The sequence below is a fragment of the Larimichthys crocea genome, unplaced genomic scaffold (genome assembly GCF_000972845.2).
Source record: "Larimichthys crocea isolate SSNF unplaced genomic scaffold, L_crocea_2.0 scaffold342, whole genome shotgun sequence".
Classification (NCBI taxonomy): Eukaryota; Metazoa; Chordata; class Actinopteri; family Sciaenidae; genus Larimichthys; species Larimichthys crocea.
The window spans coordinates 41,816-64,690 of NW_020854529.1; the positions used below are offsets into that span (position 1 = coordinate 41,816).

Sequence of the window (22,875 nt, forward strand, 5' to 3'; positions counted from 1 at the left end):
ACAGTAAACTGGTGTTAACTGGTGTAATGTGCAGTTTTGCTCTCGAGTGGTGTAACGTTACTTTGCTTCTCACTGTGGTGGCGGCTAATATGCTGCTGCATGTTGCTCATGTTGCCGCTATATGTTAGCCTCTTACAATATTAGTCTCTTGCAATATTTACATGCTGTTTTGGTTTTGTCTGTCCATTTCTCATGGTTGTATTTGTGTAAATAGGGAATCCAAAATGCTCCACACAGGTGATTTAAAACTGCTCTTCTCTATTTCAAAGCTATTTTCTACTGTCGGCATGTCTTTCCTCGTTCTGTGCTCCGTACCTACGTAGTGACGTAAGTCACGTGACTTGACGTCTGACGCTGAACAAATGAATCACCAACCAGTGACTTTTTTTTTTAAGATAACGTAACCTATTTATAATAAAAAAGAAAAAGAAAAAGAAAAAGAACATATCCTACTAGAATTGTGACTAATTTTTTCTGTCAACTGGTGCGAATCGTCACGCATTGGTACCAATTTTTAATTGTGTCACGATGCATCGTTACATCCCTACCCGAGTGTATTTCATTTAACAAGGATGCATACTATTATTGATAAATTCAACTTTTACATCAAGCTGCATAGTTTTGTTGTGATATGAGAGAAGCATGTTAGAAACTAGCATGCTTACTGCTAGTTTCTAGCATGCTTACTAGCATGCTTACTGCTAGTTACTACTAGATAACTCAGTAAACTGATTCGGTACCTTAACACAGCAATATGTATGTAATGTTTGCCGCAGATAAAATTCTACTCATCATCTAGTCATGTCATCCTAGATCGGGTAAGACCATTAGCATTTGTTCTTTCAGAAGTTGTACACTCTCACTTTAATCAATGTAGCAAGTGTGTTTCCTCCAAAGCAAATTTACTATAGGATTACTATAGCTAAATATACTTCTATATAATTTCACTGTATCTATGATAATTAAAGCTCATTAGAAAATCCAAATAAAGATTACAGCAGCTCAGTAGAGGGCATGTGGAGAGGTCAGTACTGCAGTGATCACTATTTACACATACAAAGACTATATGGAGACACACAAAGTTAAAAAGACAGTTACCGGAAAGCCTGCTCGTCCAGGAGGACCCTGAAAAAGGGTGAGAGAAAATTGGTACAAAAAGGAAAGGAGTACATTTCATGTGGATAGTCCACATAGTTAAAAGATACCTACACTGAACCAGCCCAGAAGAAAATGTAAACTGTAGGTATTATAATGCATATGAATATGTTTTATTTTGGCCTTTTCAGCTTATTGACTCCACACAGAAAGAACACTGGCGATGCACTGACATGCTTCTTTAAATTCTGGTCAACATTCAGTGAATTATATTTTAACACAACAAGATGTTTCTGAACATAAGAACACCACAAAGACTCATGCAAAGATTGTTTTTTGAAGCATGCATGCTTTATATTAAGTCTTTACATTTCTGCGTAACAAACCCTATTTCACTCCTAACTGACCTACCACTAACCACCTTACTTGAATAACCTTGGTAATGCAGATATGAGAACATGTAGCATAGTGGCCTGAATCAAGAATGAAACATAAGGAGCTAGAACACAGTGGCTTTCAGTCATGTTCAGGTTCTGAGAACAAGAAAAAAAGTCAAGTGTCTTTTGCTTTTATTGGCCGAGTGGGACACAAAACAATGCTTCTTGTGTGAGCAGCTATTAGGTAAAGGATGGAATGCTAATTGGTTGGAAGTCAAAACAGGAACTCTTGACATTTTCCAAAAAGCATTGACGTATTGCTGAAGAGGATGATAACCGCCTGCTCTTGAATTGCTGGCATGTCATCAGTATTCTTCAATGAGGAGTCCAGTGGGAGCATTGCACTTCCCAGAGAGTGTGTGCATGACGTGTGCGTGTGCGTGGGTGACTGCAGGCTTATAGCAGTAGAGAGGAAGTCACTCATCTCACATCAGTAATCCTGGATGGAACGGACATCATACAATTGTCTGAGCTCTAGCTCATTAGCTTTGATGAATGAATATAAATGTCTATCAAACACTGTTTTGTTGTAAATTTAATGGTTTGGTGACAAAGTTATGTTAAGTTCAAATGTGGCTCTAAAAATTTTGTATTTTTATTTTTGCAGATTTTTGTCAATAAATCACTAATTATGCTACTTTCAGTGGAGTTTGTAGCTAGAAGGAGCAAAAGCAATACACACAAGCATGGTTTAACTAACTGTGAGGCCATAGAGTAAAAATTAACGTCATATCTAAGGTTCTACTTTGTCTTTTTCTTTGAGCAGTGTTAAGCATTTATGAATACAAAACTAAAAACTTTCTCCACAATTTTCACATTAAAGGTCTTGCGGTCTTTTCTTGATAAATGGTGTTTAAAGTGGAAAAACCAGGAAGTTGATGAGTGTTGTTAATGATAACTTAACATCAATCAGTAGTAAGCAATGAAAAAAAAGGGAATTAGAGTATAGTTTTAGAGCAACCTTTCAATTCTGTGGGTGGTAAATGTTTGATAGATATTCAGTGGAGCCTTCTTTTAATACTGTTCTGTGGTCTTTTCTAATTATGTTGTAGCTCTGTGCCTTTCAAATGTTTATTTGTCTTTGCTGTAAAGTTTATTGCATTACAGATTAATGTCACCTTTAGTGTTATGTGTCACTATGTTGTAGCTGGATCTAAGTTCTATACCACATACAAATGCTTTATATAGTACATGCTTAGTGTATGAGAAATCAATGTACTTGTAGTTCGGAAAGTACTGAAGAATGTTAAAAAACTGCAACTTTGGAATGTCATTTAAACTTCGCAGAGAGAAAGAAAGAAAATAATTGGGACAGACAGTGTGTGGACAAGCTACGCTTTGGTGCCTGCTTGTTAGCTACTCAGTCTTTAGGGGCTGTCTGCAGGGGTCAGAGGTCACCCACTGCCGGAAGGAACCCTTCACTTGAATTACACAGTAACCCTATAAAACATGTGGCTCCCATTTGGCAAAGTGCTGCTGAATGAATGGGAAGATGAGGAGGGGGTGGTGGGACAGGGATATATTTGGCCACTGCACGTTATATATATGGTCCCCTAGGTTCCTTCATCCACCAAATATGAAGGAAGTTGGGATACAGCATTGGAGAGAGGATTTATTTTACACATAACTTGTGTTGCCCTACAACTGAACTTCAACATACACAACAAAAATCAGAATAAAGGCCATCTCCCTTTGTGCAGCTACATTGAATACTTTAAACATCATGATAAATTGTGCTTTTGACAGGCAGCTTGTGAAGGACCCCTGTTGGCATCTTGCTCAGATTAATCAGAGTCAAGGGTGTTAGATGCACAGAACCAAACTCCTGTGATGTGACCTGTGAACAGTTATATCTAATTTTTTCAAAAGGATACCAGGAAGCCAGTTTTACTTCACAGTTGTGTTAGGTTACATAGTTTTAAGAAAATAAGCCCCAGAGAGAATATCTTAGCTGTGTGATGGACAAGCGACCAGTGACACTTTGTCTCAAGCATCTGTGTAGTGCCAGATGGGATGGGAACCATTCCCTAGTGAACCTTAGGAGTAATACATGTACAACCATGAATGGTTGGATACTGTTTTCATATATACATAGTACTTATTAGAGAAGTAGACCTTTGTAAAGAAGGCAAACCAAATTTTTTTTAAATTTTCAAATGGGGCAGCTGTGGCTCAGGAGGTAGAGTGGGTCGCTTTGAGTGTTTAGGAGACAAGAAAGGCGCTATATAAGTGCAGTCCATTTACCATTTACTCCAAGGACAGATAAGTTGGCTAGTTAACGTCAATAAGGCCTTATAAACATCTAATAGTAATCTCATACTGGCTAGTAGTTGCTAATTGCTTTATCTTTAAAACATAAACTAAGAGGAAGGGTCCTTTGGCCTGGAATTGATTAATTGCAATAGAAAGAACTACAGCACTACGCTCCGTCAGAGTATCATTTGGTCTACAAAAGAAATAACACCTGGATGGCAGACAGTCCTTTCTCGTGTGACTGTGCAATTAAGGTAAAACTCTATTGACCGTTCTTGTTTGATCCTCATTCGTACACTACAATGTACACTTTAAGGTGCACTCTAAATCCTTTACTCTGTCGGGCTTTTCTGCCAATTTCATAACAAATTTGTTGAATGGATGCATCTATTGCAGGAATGTGAAGTAACAGTAACATCAATAATTACACATTTTTGAATTTTTGCAAAAATAACTTTTAAAAAATCTACACCAGAAATATTCTATACATAAAACATCTGCTTTTTCTTTTTTCTTCTCCAGATCCTCAGCTTATTTTCTCGTAGTTCATGTCTTCATTTTACTGGAAGATTTTTGTATGCTTTGCTTTTAAAAGAAACTTTCAGCTCCTGTTAAGATAGACGTTTAGTGAAGAACAGTGGAAAATATGCCTCACTGTATGACATCATTCACCTTAAAACTTCCTATGTATGAACTATCACTCAAATTTTCCAGGGAGGGATATTTGGCATAAGTGATTATAAAACTGAAATGGATGTACAAAAGTCAAACTCATAGTGGACAGATGTTTGGAGCAGTGTTCCAATACCTTTGTGCCATTGACGCACAGGAGACAAGTAGCCTGTTGAACCAAAGGTTCGATTTTAAGTATTTGAATGCATTTAAAAAAAAAAAAAAAAGTGATTTATGTATTGTGTATACCAGTTGCATGTGGCTGAGGCCTATACCAGCACTAACTTGCAAAAGGTGGGATACACCTTGGACAGGTCACTTGTGCGTCACAAGACTGACAGAACGGCATTTACAGTCATATTCACAACTACAGGCAATTTGGAGTCACTTATTTAGGAGGAAACCCATGCAGACAAGGGGAGAACATGCACAATCCACACAGAAAAACCCAACTGGCCAGCAGAAGGTTACAGTGATAACCACTGCTAAATACCACTCATTAAATACTGAAATACATTATTTGTAAGAATTGTGTGGACTGTTTGAAGCAGAAAATGTATCCATATAAAAGCAATTCACTGATTATCACTGCATCCAGACACACTGTATATTGTCATGGGATATGTTAGCAGACTTTCATCTACCTAACACCAAAGCACAAAAATGATCAGTTACTTTACCACATAACAGGTCACACAAGGTGTCTGGTCTACTTACTGGAGGTCCTGTAAGACGAGAAAGAGAGAGAAAGAGAGAAAATATTTAGATTTATAGTTCATCAGAGCACATATTATGTACAGACAGTCTGAATGCCTGAAATGTCCTGAGTATGATTGGTTCATGGCGAAAATGGTAGTAAATAATGTGAATTGCCTGAGGTCTGTTGTTACTATAATGTTTTAAAATCCCCCAAGCAGCTTCTTTGTTATTTTATTATTACAAGACACTGGGCGTTATTCCTGTGAATAGGCTAGGCCTTAAACACAACATGTTCAATCACAGTAGTTTAAACCTTAGTATTACTTTTAGGGGTCTTGATCATCATGCATCTGAAATGCTCCATTTGTGGTCCACTGGAACTACCACAAAGAGCTCTGAAACTTCAAAACATTTCACTACCCTGGCTGGTAGTGTTGGAAATAGTCTGCCAATGAATCAATCATGCTGGGACTGATGGAAGGAAAGAGAAAAAAATAAGGAGATGCCAGATGATGCAACATCATCTGTAGACTGTGCTGTGGATGAACAGAGGAGTAGCATCGCGACTTGAAGAATTTCCACCACACCCAGTCCATATTAATAGAAGGCACTTGGCCTGCGGTACAAGACCTTTTCCATTCAGGCATACAATCCAACTCCCAGTAAGAACCAGGGTTACACAGATACATGACTTTGCCTGTGTCTGTAGCTCATATAAGCTTTCATGAGAAAATGTCTAAAATAAATCATTGTCAGTGAATAAGGATTAAATGATTAGACATTCTTTTGAATGAGAGTCCATGAGAATCAATTAGTACTAAGTTGTTATTTCTATTTCCTTGCATGTTTTTTGTTTTTATCTTGATTCGCTTCCATGAGGAGTTGTAGTGCTCCATTATGGTCTAAATCAGTGGTACCCAACTTTTTTCACTGAATACCTCCTTGTGCACCCTCATATAGTTATTGGGAAGCTAATGATAGAAACTCTTTGATATAACAACTTTAAATGTATAGTAAAGTTCAGTAGAATACAACTATGTGGTCGTGCTTTTTGAGGAAATTAAAAGTATTGAATTGATAATGAATTAAAACAGTTATTCTCAGCCTCAGCAAAACATCTCTGGATAGGCTACAAGATGTCCATTATCATCATCATCATCTCAATCTGTCCATGCTGCTTATACTATATATATCCTATAGCATATTCATATTTATATCTGCACTATATTTATATATCCTGTTCATATGTACATACTCTGCACTTCACTACTTTTGCACTTATGGTTAGATGGTAAACTTCAAGTCTATCGATCTTATTACAGATTCATGCCTAATAATAGTAATAAGAAATACACCATTTTTCCACTTGGCGAAAAGAAACATTGGTGTCTGATCAAAAATCAGCTTTTTGGTATAACAAACCTAATAAGAGATTTAAGAGTCCCACAGACAAGATTTCCACAATATTTCCAAAACTATCAGAATAGAAACAGTATTGGTATTACTTTCAGTACAACCCTTCTATTGTGAGAAACCGTGTCAAAATTTGATCATGTTGTTATTTCAAATTGTAACAGGCTAAAAAAACTAATCAAAAACATATGGGCAGGACAGATGGTCAGGTCCAGCCTGTGACTTGCACTCAGTCCCATTGTTATGCATTGGCACACAGACTTAAAAGACTTTTAACTTTTAAGTCTTAAAAAAAAAAAAAAAAACACACAGCAAGTGGTCCTACCAGCAGCCATTTATAGTGTAACTGGCAGCCTTATATAGCCTACTTCTGATACCATCCTTAAAATACACTATACTATCAAATCGGTCTGTATTTTCTAACTGTGCTGAACATTACTAAAGAAACTATTAAACTCCCAAGAACTGATTAAAGTGCTCTCCCACTACACCAATTAGCTCATGGCATGGTCCGTAAACTTTAAATAGTGCTCAGCTAGCCTAGGGACTCTTTTCACTTGAACACCCTGAAGAGAAGACAACAGGTATTTTATGCATTTCATTTATAATACTGCACAGTCATGTCAGATTTTACCAAATACATTTAGTTGCACAATACCACAAAGAGCAGCTTTGTTCAGGCAACCAAACTAGACAAACTAACTGAATATTTCTCTTCCAGGCCTGGTCTCCACTCATTCCCTGCTGAGGGCAACACAGAACCTGTACACACACATTGTTAACACAATAGTTACAAATTTACAATAAAACATTCACTCCTTTGGTTTGTGCCTCGTTCTTTAATATATTAACTCACTGTGAAATCAAATTCATATTGCTACCAAAAGTAAGTAATGAAGATGACCTTTATTACACCCGTAAAAAAAGACCTTTCACAAAAACCAATATGCTTCTTCTTGACCTTCTCACAACCACAGTTATAGAGCCTGGAGTCACCCGACAAACTCAGTTACTGCTGAATTCATACAGGGGTCAGTGAAGATGTTGTTACGTCAATCACATCAGGATGGGGGAAAATCCCTAGTGACAAATCCTTAAAAATGCTTTATCTTCCAAACATGTTTGTTTTATCTGCTCCTCAAACTTGTCTATATCTGTCACACCGCAGTGAAGTCAAGCTGGGTTTTTGTTCTGTCTCATCATTTCCTGTTTTATTTTGAAATTTACCTGCCCTCTCGTTTCAGATCACTTGCCCTTGTGTGTCACCTGTTGCCGTGATTCCTGATTGTCTCCACCTGTTCCCCATTACCCATCTGTGTGTGTCTATATAGGTTCTGTGTCTCCCTTTGTCCTGTGCCAAAGTGTTTCGTCAAAATGTTTTGCAGCCTTTTGATTTTCCTCCTTGAGAGTGATTTAGATTTTGATCATTTTCATAACCGATAGAGTTTTTCATCCTTTGGAGTGTTTTTTGTTTACTTGGCTTCTCCTGTCACTGCTATGCAGATGACACTCCGTTCTATCTGTCATTTCCTTCTTACAACCCTTCAGTCTCTGCATGGGTTTCTCTACATGAATGAAGGCACACCACCTCCAGCTGAACCTCTCAAAAACTGTCCAAACCTACTTTAAGCCATGACATCAAAATCAAAATTGGTTCCCCATGTCGCGCCCCCACCATGATAGCGAGAAACTTAGGAGTCATGATTGAGGACCAACTAACCCTAAATTTAATCATGCTGCCTCCGTTACCTGGTCAATACCCACGCTATGCACTTCTGGAACCATTTCAGATGATTCAGAACACAGCACTGCACCTGGTATTAAATCAACCTAAACTGTCATAGACTTAGACTTCATGTCCTCTGAGAGGCGATTTGTGGAATGTAGTCCCAAAAGAAACCAATCAGATGAATGAAAACACCTTAAGATCATCTGCAGCAACCATCATAAATGTTATCACAGACTGATCAGGCATGTAAAGTGCAGGTCAATATCTGTATACCAACAACTGTCATTAAAATAAATAGTAGGCTACAATATCGTATTTAATTAAGTTATTGTCATGTGTATAAATGAGTCTAAGAGAAGGGAGTGGTAGATAATGGAATGCATCCATACAGACATTGTCGTCTTTCTGAGTCTGCTCAGTCAGGTACATGTCAACCTGCTGTTCCCAAATGTTCTACCACAGGCCATCACAATTTTACCTAATTCTTACCTGTGAGTGAGTGTGGTGGGCAGGTGGCTGCCATCTTTAGACTATCTCTGTCCCAGCATAAGGATCCAGAAATGAGCTTTGGAATTTCAGTTCTGAAAATATCCAGATCCAAAAACACCATATCCTCCTCATCATCCCCTGCACTCTCTTAGATTCCTTGCATCTCCAGTTGCCCTTGTAAACACAGAGGCTTCTGTTTGGTGAGTGGCACATTGGAAATGTATTAGACAACACTAGAAGATGTTTAAGAGACACAAGAGCGTCCCTATGGCCTGCTTCACAGACTAATGTTGCATTCACATGAAATCAGATGATATATGACAAACCAGATTTTAGTGGATGAGAGCAGGACTGTAAAATAAAGCAAGGCCAGCGGAGAACACTGACAATGGTAACTATATTACCAACCAAAGTTAAAGTAAGTCTACCACAATGGAATTCACAACCAGATGTTACGTAGCTCTGTCACACAAAAAGAAAAGATGGACTCTTATCAGTTTGCTGCAACAACACCAGGAATTATATGATAGGAGCTTAAAATCATGCAGCATAAGAATTTAGGGTTGATTGATGAACTGAGTATTCAGGCTAATGCAGACAATATGTGGAACACTTAATTCTAAGTTAAATGTCACAAATCTATTAACTGTGATGGCTTTAATGAACTAAACAAACAGAGTATAAATTTGGTGTTACATGTTTATGAGATAAGATAGACTTTAATGATATCACACCACTTGTCACATTCATGATGATAAATTATTCACAAGTAAGAGAAATGTAGAATTAGTAATTAAGTTACACTGAGGAAAGTCATGAAGTCATGGGGTTGGAATGAAGGACCTGTGGTAGAGTTCCGTCTTACATGGGGGGAGTACCAGTCTGTTGCTGAAGGAGCTGCTTAAGCCCACCACAGTCTCATGCAGGGGATGAGAGAAGTTCATGATGGGTGTCAGCCTTGCTAACATTCTCCTCTCCTCTACTTCCTCTATGAAGTCTAGGGGGCAGTCCTAGACAGAGCTGGCCCTCTTGACCAGTTTGTTCAGTCTTTTCCTGTCTCTCTCTCTGTCCTTCCCCCACCCAACAGACGACTGCATAGAAGATTGCAGAGGGTGGAAGGTAAGCAGAGTCAAATCTGTTGAAGAACAAATTTAGCTTGTTTGCTCATTCTCTGTCTGCAAATACTAAACTCTTCCTCAGCTCATCTTTGTCCCCAGAACTCAAAAGGCCTCTTTTTCCATTCCGTAGGACATTTAGCTGTTTGAGAAACACTGTACCTTCCTGGTAGTCACAGTGTTCTCTGTACAGAAATTGATGTAGTCTGTGATACAGCTGGTCAAACAGTCAATGTCCACCCAGTGTGTTCTGTCGAGCACTTCCCAGTTAGTGGTTTAAAACAGTCTCTCACTGGCCTCCTCACACCATTTCTGCACATAGTTTTTGGTTGGAGGCTGTTCATTCACTACAGCCATGTACACCAGAGGCAGATGGATGAGGCCGTGATCTGAGCATCCAAATGGGGGGCGAGGTGAAAAAGTGTATGCATCCTTTGCATTCACTAAATCCAATGTTTTATTTTTTGAGGTGCTGCATTTCACATACTGGGTGAAATGAGGAGCAGGAACTGTTGGTGTGATGTCTGCATCTGTGACATTGCATTGTGAAGGGGCTTACAGGCCACTAAAGCATCAGCCAAGGGACAGTTTTGCAATGAAATGCGAAAGAATTTAGTCTTTCAAAGACTAAATTCTTTATAAGGTTTAGATTTAGATACTGCATATCTCACTGTTACTTGGTTTTTATTTTACTGGTTCTATTTAACTGTTATTTATACGTGTGTGTATATAGTGTGTTTATATGGTTGTATAGGTGTATATTGTTAAAGTTTTGTTTTATTGCTATTGTTTTCTTACTATCTCACTTACCGTTTGGGAGCTGCGGTAACAAAAACAATTTCCCTGCAGGGATTAATAAAGTATTTCTGATTCTGACTTCTGATTCTGAAAACTTCCTTGGCAGGTAATATGGCCGAATGCCAACAGCTCAATGTCTCTTGTGCAGAGGTGCTTCTTATTCACAAACATCGCTAATCCTCCGCCCTTCCTTTTACTACTCTCTTTTGGTCTCTGGTCCGCTCTCACAAGTTAAAAGCCATCCTAAGTTACCAGAGAGGCCAAAGTGAGTTCACTTAGCCACGTCTCTGTGAGGAACATGATGCTACACTCTCGATACTCCCTTTGTAGCCTGGTTAATGTCGTTAGTTCCCCATGATAACCAACAGTATGGATAGTTTGTACTGCCTTTCCAACTCCTGGTGCTTAGACCCAGCTCTGCATCCTGGTCCTCCTCAATGTGATAGGGATCACTGGTCCTTTAGCTGTTTGAGCGTAAACAAGAGAGCCTTGTTCCAATGGGTCACCTGGGGCCTCATGTACAAAGCTTGGGTACGCACAAAAAAGTGGCGTACGTCCTTTTCCACGCTCACGTTCACATTCAGATGTATCCAACGTGAAATGATCGTAGAAATGTGCGTGCCCAACGCCAATTTCATAGCTGTCGTACGCACGTTTCTACAGCTGTTGTTCCTTTGGCGACACTTAGAGGTGAAGCTGGGAAACTGTTAATGTGAAAACAAGTAGTCATCAGAGTGATGTGCACATAAGAGACACACTTATGAACAATTAACACCCACGTGTTTGCAGTTATATGGGTGGATATAAAAGCATGCGTAAGTTATATGGGTGGATATAAAAGCATGCGTAATGTGATGAAGGAAATGATAACAATGGCAGCGTTAGCGTTGTTAGAGGACCTTGCAAATGGTGCAATCCGACGTGAGCAAGTATTTAAGGAACACAAGGATTTACTTGCAAACCATGATAATTGGCTCATAAGCCGATTTCGGTTACCAAGGCCAGTGTTACTGGAGTTGTGCGCAGAGCTGCGGCTGGCCCAAGAGCGCAACAGGGGCCGGCGAGTAGCCCGGGGTTGTGCTGACTATGCTGGGGTTCCTGGCAACAGTGGCATTCCAGCGGGAGCTGGCTGATGGGTCAGGAGTGTGACAGTCAACCCTGAGCTGAGCCATGCCAGCTGTGTGGGACAGAATCATCCCAATGTCATCCTGGTACATCAGATTTCCGTACAATGCTGTTGAACAGGCCAACATTAAAGCGCAATTTGCATTAAGAGTCATGGGTATAAGTTAATTTTGCTTTAAAGGTGTTTTAAGTGACAGTCCCACCTTCAGTCCAAGACTTTTGTGAACCTCATACCAAATTTTAATCAGATGTCTCAATATAGGGTTATCTGTCCTGTTGTTTACAGTTCCAGAATTATGCTTAGAAATTAAGTCATTATGGACCTTCTCTTTCAGAGTGTGTAATCCAATTTGTGTCCAAGAAGGGGCGTCACTGCCCTCAAAAAAGGATGAAATGAACCTCATCTGGGCTGCCAAGTAGTAGTTTTTAAAACTTGGTAGTCGAAGTCCCCCCCGAGCCATAGTCCCATGTTAGCTTCCCCATGGATATCCGAGGTACTTTACAATTCCATAAAAAATGTCTGAAATATCTATTGAGAGCTTTGAAAAACGATTGTGGCAATGCAATGGGCAGGGATTGAAACAGGTATTGCAATCTCGGTTGTACATTCATTTTAATACAATTAACTCTTCCAATTAAGGTGAGAGGCAAGCCCATCCACCTACATCTTCAATCTTACTGAGCAGTGGGAGGTAATTTAATTTGTACAGGTTTTTGAGGTTGTTATCGACAAATATCCCAAGGTACTTTATACCATCCATAGGCAATCTAAATGGACTTGTGCGCTGGAGTTTGGAATGATCAAAATTTGTAAATGTAATAATTTCACTTTTTCCAAATTCACCTTATAACCTGAAATATTACTATAAGTATTTAATACAGTTTGTAATTTGGAAAGAGAGTTTCCAGGTCCTTTAAGTACAAAATAACATCGTCTGCCAGAAGATTAATTTTATGAACTGTCTGACCTACCTGAAGCCCTTTATATGAGGATCTTGTCTAATTGCTTCAGCTAAAGGGCCGACTGACAAGTCAAAAAGTGCTGGAGACAAAGGGCATCCCTGTCAACTTGATCTGCTTAAAGGGAATGTAGATGAAATCTGTCTGTTGGTGCTGACTTTTGCCTGAGGGTTATGGTATAGAGTTTGAACCCAACTAATAAATGATGAGCCGAACCCAAACTTGGCTAACACTTTAAATAAATACGGCCACTCTAGCCTATCAAAGGCTTTCTCGACATCTAAAGCCACAGCTATGCTAGGTTCCATTTCAGATTTCGTTAAATGGATAATATTAAAGAGCCTACATAGATTATTAGCTGAGGAACGCTAAAATAAAGCCACACTGGTCTGGGTTTATTAGCTGTGGCAGGTATTGGCCAAGTCTGTTAGCCAGGGCCTTGGAAATAATTTTATAATCTGTATTGATAATGAAATTGGCCGATATGAAGAGCATTTCAACGGATCTCTTTTTTTTGTAAATTACGGTAATTATGGCTGTAGAGAATGATTCAGGGAGTGTTCGAGTCTTAGAGGCCAAGTTGACGACATCCATGAGAAGTGGGAGGAGTAAATCCTTAAATTCCCTGTAAAATTCTGGAGGAAACCCATCTTCTCCTGGTGATTTGTTTGCTTGTAATGAGCCCAGAGCTTTTTCAATTTCTTTTTGCGTAAAGGGCAGATCAAGACTTTTTTGATCTTCCTGGCCAAGTTTGGGCAGTTCAATCATGGACAAAAATTCATCAATGTTACTTAGACTTTCTGGAGATTCTGATGTGTATATATTTGTGTAGAACTGTTTGAATGCATCATTAATTTCTGTTGGGTTATTTGATACAGAACCTGTTTCAGTTTTAATTGAATTAATCGTCCTAGAGCTTTCCTCCTTTCTCAGTTGCCAAGACAGAATTTTGTGCGCCTTCTATAGTATAGTATTGTATCTAAGCTTTTTATTTACCAATAACTGGTGTACTTCTCTAGACCTTGATTGTTGAAACTCCTTTTCCAATTTTAAAATGTCTGCTTCCAATTCTTCTATTTCTGCCATGTATTTCTTTTTGATACCTTTGGTATAAGAGATTAAAAAAGCTTTTAGTGTGTCCCATAATATTAAACTATTGGGAGAAGAAGCACAGCTTGTCTCACAGAACAGCCCAACCTGATCTCTTATAAATTTGCAGAAATCTGGCTTTTGAAGGAGAGTAGGGTTCAGACGCCACCTATACATACAGTATTAGTAGTTTTTTCAGGCATATAAATGGATAGGGTCAGAGGTGAGTGATCTGATAGTGTTCTAGACAAGTACTCAGATTCTACTGCTCTGTGAATCAACTGCGTCGACAACAGAAAAAAAAATCAATACAAGTAAAAGAGTTGTGGCGACCAGAATAAAAAGAATAATCTCGGGTTTGAGGTTGCATTTGTCTCCACACATCAGTTAAGTTTAGTTCTTTCATGAATTCCATGGTGATTTTGGCTGCTTTAGAGTTGGATGCTGATAGAGCTGACTTACGCCTTCAAGAATATGTCTTGAACAAATGTCTCATCATCATAATTGGGTGCATAAGAATTTAAGAGAGTCCAGTGTTCTGAGTAAATCTGACAATTCACTAAAACATATCTCCCCAATGTATCAACAACGGTTTCTGCAATTGTTACAGGGGTGTATTTATTTATTAAGATGGCCACTCCCCTGCTTTTAGAGTTAAAGGATGATGATATTACATGCCTTATCCAATCCCTTTTCAAAGTGGTATGCTCCAGGGGTGTCAGATGGGTTTCCTATATAAAGGCAATGTCTATCTTCAGTTTTTTCAAATGTGTTAGGACTCTCTTCCATTTAACAGGTCCATTTAACCCATTCACATTAAAACTCACAAATTTCACCACCCTGTTTATCAATAGCAAATACTTTTACAGAGATATTGCCCCTTCCACAAGATAAAGGTGCCCTTTACAACCAAGTAGTGTAAAGTAAAGCACTGACCGAAAGACAGGAAAAAAAAGAAGAACATCCCTCCTCTCCCACCCTGCCTTGTGCCTCCCCGAACCTGGCACATAGCATCCCGTATTCATCTCAAACGGAGCTACCGGGCAAATAACTAGAGTATGTTACCACTAACCCCCTCCCTGCGACATTATAGTAACATGAACTATATGATACCGCAATATAAAGCAATTAAAGCAATGAGAACATAAACAGTACCAGAACCTCAGGCTGTGTGGATATGGCAGCAGTTCACAGTGGACCATTGTAATATAGTGTAAATAAAACAATATGCAAAGAGGTCCCAGTGCAGCGAGCAGCTGAACAGCTGCATTGAACAAATAGTTGCCTCACTTCAGCGCAACCGTGAAGTGTATGGATCTACTCCCCTTCTCATACGTTTTTCCTTTTCCAGGGACTTCGCCACCTCCTTCAGGTCCGCGAAGATCCTGGCCGCTCCCCTGTCTCGGGGGTAAACAAAGCCTGGCTGGGTATCGCAGAGTGTGTTTTATTCCTTCATCGCGCAGAGCCTGTTGCACTTCTCTGAAGGCGCAGCGCTGAGCCATGACCTCGCTGGTGTAATCCGGGAAGATGAGGACCTTGCCTCCCTTGTACTCCATGGACTGTTGTCTGCCAAGGCGAAGAATCAAATTCTTCTCCTGAAAATTATGGATACGCGCCAGGATGGTAAGTGGTTTGGCGCCGGCGACCGGCTTCGGCTGGAGGGAGCCGGTCAACTTTGACTGGATGCGGAAAAAGTTTGTCGCCGAGCAGTTTAGGGATTAGTCTGGAGACGAATTCAGTGGGTTTACCTTCCTCCTCGCCCTCTTGTATCCCCACAATTTTAATGTTGTGCCTCCGAGAGCGGGCCTCCAGGTCAGAGTGTTGCGTCCCGTCAACTCAGTTCTTTAGCTTCAAGCGCTAGCATGCGGATGTCAAGGTCGCTTGCTCCTGGTTAACCACACGGGCTTGCAGTTCGGCCTGGGTGTCTGCGAGTGACTGAAACTTAGCCTCAAAGGCATGAAAACATTAATTAATGCAGCGCAGGACTGACTCTGACACCTCTTTGCACAGTTCCTTACACATATGATAAGTTTTATCTGGAGGCATGTCCGACCTGGTGGGAGAATCGCTAGCAGGGCTGCAGCTACCCATGGTACTAGCTCCCGGTCCGGTAGCATGGCTGTAGGTGGATTTGGCTTTGTTAGAGACGTTTGGCTTCGGCATTTTGGATTTTCAGTTTGATAGAGTTCTTAGGGAGATTCTTTGCTAAAACCATAGGGGAATTAATTAAACCAATAAATCAATATTAGGTTCAGATTCAGACAGACATTCTTGCTCCTCATCCCCATATTTTAACTACAGAACTATACAAGACAGCTCAACCATTCCCATGGTGCACTTATAGCTTTGTTGCCCTGTAAAACATGAAGTCATAGTTTTAATGTTGCCTGTGATTTCTTTGGCTCCATGCTCCGCACCTGATGTCATACTATGCGAAAATGTCAAATGTGAAGAAAAAGGGTACACTAATGTGAAAATATGCTTTTTATATTGCTGAAAAGTCACTTTTCACTTAAAGTCTGGGGTGCACATCCAGTCAAATTTCCTACATGGCATTATTTTGAAGAGGGAGCTTTATGGCCAAAAGGTCTGAGACAGGGCTGAATTTAGCATCTATAGCCTCTTTTGTATGTGACACCTTTAGAGCCCAGACTGTGGAGCCAATATGCCTTAGGGTTGAAAACAACATGCTGATTGCACTGATGAAATATCCATATGCAGACTGGAAAAGTACTGTTTATTACCATTGAACATTCTGCAGGATATCTAACACATCAAATCAATTAGAGGCAAAAAAATATCTGCTTTGTATTATACAAACATCATTAAACCATCCTCGGCTGTTTCATTTCATACCATTCTTGTTAATCCAGAAACTGAATGAGTGTACTTGTTTTGCTCTTAATGCCAAACCCTGTAGGGAGACAGGAATATTTTCTGGCAGGCCTTTGACCACAGAAACAATGGAAAGCCTGGATTAAATAATTACTCAGCACTCTCTTAGAGCAGATCACCACAATGATGGCATTGTATTGTTGCCAGAAAAGCCACTATTAACCTTACTCAATGATTATTGTGAAATTGCTCTCAGAAGAAAAAGGCATTTATAAAACCTCCACTCTGAACAGAAGACAAGCTTCCCAATGCAATCCATGGCAATAAATGGCAATGAAGTGGAGGTGCATAAATCATACCAATGTTTACACTTTCACTTTTCTTTCCTCGGCTTAAATCACACTTAAAGCTGCATTAATAGGTTCCTCTTGTCAGTCGGGGGTGATAGAGCAAGCTGAAAACACAACATTTGACATTATTAACCTATAAAGTTGGTGGCAAACACTTGTAGAATTACAAATCAGGCACAGAGTAACCTTCCAACTGTCACGTTTCTTGCCATCTGATGGATATAACTTCAAACGTTTGCTCCTGCAGGTAGTGTACTGTGGATTTATCATAGCTTTTTCACTGCTGGCTTATGCTGCTGGAAACCAGGCTGAGTAGAGTGAAGTTTTAAGGGGTTAAAAAGACATGACCCTCTGTTTCAATCCACTCTGTGGGCGAAAGGTAATGAAGCTTTCTGAGCAGTGCACTTGATATATAAGAGCAGACTGTGTGGACTAACCAGTCCAGTAATGAAGGCATACAATATGCATGTGTGACGTGGACTGATGCCACTGTGGGTTTCTCGGCAGGTAAGACTAACACGGCGATGACTTTAGTATGTTTATTTTTAGTTCATGATACACACAACAGCTCAGTCGGTGTCGTTCACAAGCTTCTGCTCACTCAGTGCTACCGACATCTGGGCGTGTGTGTCTCTGTGCATCTCTCTCCCAGGTCCAGCACGTTACTGTGTTTTAGAAGGAGAAAGTGATTAGCTCAACAGGAAACCAGTGTGCTAATCACTCTCACCTGGTGCTGCTCTCCTGAGCCCTCTCCACACCTCTCTCCTGCAGCTGATGCACCACGCCCCCTCCACAGTATGTACGTATGTCCTTGAAATCTTGTTTGACTAGATTTAGCGGACTTACTAATTGATCTAACCACTAGAAATGCACAGTCATGATCTCTTTGCAAAAATGCCAGCTTAAATGAGCCTGTAACTCCAGCTCCTCTATCATTGACATAATGGCAGGGTTGCATTCTGGCACGCTGAGGGTTTATTCAAGCTTTGCTTTTGTACAACAACAGTACACAAAGGACCTGTGGCAAGAGAAGAAATAAGCTTGACTTTCCAAAGTGGTTTAGGAGGTGAGCCGTTTACCGTTCTGTAGAAGAAAAACAGAGATGGGGTGCTGCCAGTTCAGGTGGACAAATAAGAATATAGAGAAAGACATTGAGGCATTCTGAAGAGAATGAGACAGGCTCTGCTTGGTAAGTGAGTGATTATGTGAGAAAACTTGGGGAACTTTACACAGTGGAAAAAAAGAAAGATGTAATGGATTTCACCAACAGAGCCATTGGAAAAAAGACTGCTTCTCAACGCTTTTGGCTAAGATGCACCCACCTCCCACACTGTAATTCAAGAGGGGCCCCTTTTGCTGTTAAATAACCTTCAAAAGTCAACCAGCCTCTGTCATGAAAACTAATAGGTCATTCAACTTCTACTTCCTTTCTTTGATGTCACCAGCTAAAGTAAGCAGCAGAGCTATGGGATATCAGAGTCAGACAGAGCGTGTGGAAACAAAGATGGCTGTTTAAAATCTATCTGCTTTCGAGTTAAAACAATGGAGATTGATTCAAACCTATTCTTTCTGTTTTTGAGCCATTCCCCAGAAGTTATGGGTGTGATGGATGGATGGGGTGAGGTGGGAGCTGAAGTGAAAATCTTGATGGAGGCAGAAGTTGCACCAAATTTATGCAAAAGATAAGAATTTGATTTAGATGCTGGACTGCAGCAAACTGTAAAAAGACAGTTAGGAAAATTACACAAGTTGTCCATTTGAATTTCCTAGAATTGGACATTTATATATATTCTCACTTTATTTCCTCTAAATCCACAAATTGTCAGTTTTACACTTCTGTTTGTGTCCATCTTAACAAACAAGATACATCATGTAACTTTTTAGCTTTACAGTTGATGGTTGGTCTTTCAGGCAGGCTGTTTCTCATGTTTCCGGTCTTTATGTTAAACTGAGCTACAGTAATAACTTCTTAATCCATAAATAATGCAAAAAACATATAGACCTAAGTGGCATTAATCTGTTCATCTTTCTCTGTCAAAGAAAGCAAATATTACCAGAAATTAAATAATTAAGTAAACAAACTTGATGCTGAAGAAACTAATTCGCAAATCCTTGTAGGTTTTCTATAGTATTGGTTTCACAATTCACTGCTGTTCCCAGATTTAGATTTATTTATTTCACTGTGTTCAGTATGATTGGACCTCACAGTCATCCTCTCCCTACTGACTCATATCACAACCATAAATATTTATAATGTGAAATGACAGAGGCCAAAAAAATATATATTCTTTACTTACCTCAAAACTTATAGTCTGATTTATTTATATTTCTAAATTTGAAATATAAATAAAGTAAGTAAGTATACTGACAGGAGTCTATACTACAGGGGTTGGCAATTAGCGGCCTGCGGGCCAAAACTGGCCCGCCATCAATTATATCTGGCCCACTAGATGACGTTGATTTAAAAAAAAAAAAAAAAAAGAAAATTAATATATCTTTTAAATCTTATGTTTTCTGTCAAAAATACAACAATTCCACAGATTTCACAACATTTATTGAAAAGTAGCTGATAAGTAACGTGACAAAACAGCAGCCAGAACATCCTTGCAGCCTCTTTACTTGACGCATAGGTTGGAACACTAATTGGCACGTGCGTGCGTGCGCTGTAAGCTGTGGAATATAAAAGTGTCCTGTGTCCCTCTTGCAACGGACAACGTGAACAAATATGTTTCATTAAATAAAAAAATTATTTAAAAAAAACAAACAAGGTCGGCTCAAATATCAAATAGCCTTATTAAAAAATGCGAATGCACATCAGCAGCATGGGGAAACAGATCTGCGCTGCTCCTGCTGAGCTACTGCGCTGTTCCTGAATTAAGAAAGATGCTGCTGTGTGCATATCCAGCCTCCAAGGATTTAATTTTCTGTGTTTGCGCCTCTGTCCCGAGAGCATATGCGTTTTTGAAGTGGCCATGCTTTGTCTCGTGGTGTCTTCTAATATTGTATTCTTTACAGACTGCAACAACCTCGTTGCAAATGCGACACATCGGCTTGGCATTAATAAATGCAGACTGGTCCTGTATTTGGAATCAACTTTTCATGGCTTTTGACAGCGTCATTTTGCATAGCTAGCAATCTTCAGCTAATGATTTCCACAGCATCCAAAACATAAAAACTGGCGATTGTATACGTTAGTTACGGCAGGTTGCTAGGGTATGTTGCCTGTTTCATGACAGACTCCAGGAGATGCAGCAGTGGGCGTAAAAACAGCACATAGAAGCAAATTGATGTTTTAAATTAAATTAAATGCATTTTTAAAGTTAAATAACATTTATTTTTAATAATAGAAAAAATAGAAAAACTTTTTTTTTTTCCCAGTAGGAAAGCATGTCCATGGCCCACGATGGAATTGTCAGAAAAAAAATTGGCCCGGGTCCAAATTTATTTGCTGACCCCTGCTATACTAAGCACATAACACATTTCTCAATCATCTATTGAACGCAGTTTCTAATAATAAGTTGAGCACATGGCCGTTCTTATGTGAGCAACATGCAGGCGCCACTCTCTTCCCCTCAGCCTCACATTTACAAGAGACTGTGGCTGTCACAGGAGGGAAACCCCACCTCTGACTGACCCTGCAGCACATTACTCATCCAGACAAATGGCATCTCAGCAAAGGTTAAAAAACAAACTCACAGAGGTTAACCCATGTGAAAGTTTAATGCATGGGTTATCACAACAGCGCATTGTGCAGATTGCACAGTTGCCCTTTCTGCATCTTTTGATACTAAAAACCATTTAGTGACAAGGCAAGAAAAATTCAAATATAAATGATCTACTCTACAGGACAAGTGAATTATAACAAAGTAGATTTGCACCCTAGGACATACTCCTGCAGTTACCAGGGTGTATGTGGCAACACACTAATCATCATGTTATTTGATGATTCTATCCACATATATCTATAACACCTCAACACGCTTCTGGTTCAATATGTTTAAATTAGTTTGTAAGCAAACAGATGGTGAAACAGCTAGCTACAAATGGTTAAAATATTTGGCTACAAGTTTGCAAACTTAACTGGTCTTCAAAAATAACCGACATACACTATTTTATCCACATTTTGCATTTTTAGACTATTATGTGTTTTAATATTGTCTGTATGTCTTGTGTCTGTTTGTCTTGTTTCTGGTTTGACCTGTTCTTAGTTTTTGCTGCTGTCTGTCTTGGCCAAGACTCCCTTGAAAAAGAGATTTTTAGTCTCAATGGGACCTTCCCTGGTTAAATAAAGGTTTAATAATATTTTTTTTATATTTTTTAACTCCATAATATCCACTTAAGCTATTCTAACAGAGCTGTGGAAGAGGCTTCTCAATGATCACAGTTGGAAAGAACAGTGCAGGCACTGCTGAGTCTTTTTCAAAATGGCATCTGCAATGTCTACTGAATTTCATGTGATCAAAGATAGTTCCGAAGTATGTCTGATCTGCATGATTTCCACATTCCATGTTCCATGAATGATTGTTGAAAGATTGCTATTGTGGTGTTACAAAAAGTATGTATTTAGTTTGGATACATCTAAATCTAAAAAGATTCAGATAGACAGATCTCAGAGTACAATGTAATTATAATTGATGGACCAAACCTCCCACTTCATCAAGACTCCATAATATTAAATATACAGTGATATGATATAGTTTACTCACCCTTTACATAATGGATTTTTACATATCTGCAACAAATTTAGAGAGTGAGTTGCAGGATTTTTTTTATGTCCGTTTATCATCACAGGGTCAATGACATATACATATTTTCTTAGAATTGTAATGACATGATATATTTAACATGGCAATTAGTAACTTTTATGACACCCAATGGTCTTATAATAACTAAAAGACTCAATGTGTACTCTCTTCTGTCAGTAAATGAGAGAAATACTTTAAGTCCAGCTTTGTCGCATTGCTAATACAATAGATGTCAGATATCCCTAAGGACTAGCAGGGCTGGAACCTCAAGCCCCATGTGACTTTCTAAGTCAGTCTTCTGCCAAGTTTAAGAATGAAGTGCTGTGAGGATTTAAAGAGGCGATTCATTCTTAAATCGAGTTACCAGACAGGAGAAATGGTAGCCGACACACTACGCTATGCAAGCTATTAAAACAGAAGCTCAGACAGAGGGAGAGAGATTGCTGAAAAAATGGAGGTTAAGTCAATGCTTTTACCATGTGTGCTGTAGGAGTTTGGCATTTGTCCAGCTTCACGCTCTACACTACTCTTGGTTTTAAAATCAAGACTATTGCTCTAAAAGCTCTCGTCTTTTAATAACAAAAGCAGAACCACCAACATAAACAAGTCTTATGTGTTATGGGTAGGGCTGCCACGATTAGTCGATTAGTCACGATTATGTCGACGGACAAAATCGACGACAACTAATTTAGTAGTCGACAAATCGTTTTTTTGTTGTTTTTTTTTACTTTGCTTTTCTCTCGACACTGCGGCTGCAGCTTCCACTGCCGCGTCTGCCTTTCTGTCACATACACACACACACACCCCTACACACATGCGCAGTAGTGGTAATCGGCGTCAGGCCTGACTGTACTGTAAATGATACCATAACACAGACCCTCCAGGAATTCACGATGTTGCAATTTGCAACTTCAACGCAACTTCAGTGAATCCCCGTGAATTCAGGGCGGTGCTGTAATTTTAACCAATCACCGCAATTTTTCCGCAACTTCCGCGCAGGTCAGCGGGTCAGCTTGGAAAGGCTCAAGGGCGAAGGTGCTTTACAGCGCCCGCCCGCCCGGACCTCGCCGT

The 22,875-nt window shown here is 39.5% G+C and overlaps 1 protein-coding gene across 14 annotated transcripts in view; it reads right to left on the bottom strand.

Annotated features, from left to right (window-relative positions):
- Nucleotides 1-22,875, bottom strand: part of LOC104939034 (collagen alpha-1(XIII) chain) — a 93,190-nt gene that overhangs the window by 40,117 nt on the left and 30,198 nt on the right. For 10 of the 14 annotated variants that reach the window (XM_027276342.1, XM_027276337.1, XM_027276336.1 and 7 more), the window contains exons 3-4: nt 5,175-5,182; nt 1,099-1,125 (exon numbers count right to left, since the gene is read on the bottom strand). In XM_027276342.1, the coding sequence (XP_027132143.1) occupies nt 1,099-1,125; nt 5,175-5,182 (35 nt within the window). The remainder of the gene's footprint in view (nt 1-1,098; nt 1,126-5,174; nt 5,183-22,875) is intronic. The other 4 variants (XM_027276346.1, XM_027276345.1, XM_027276340.1 and 1 more) reach the window with 1 other exon arrangement.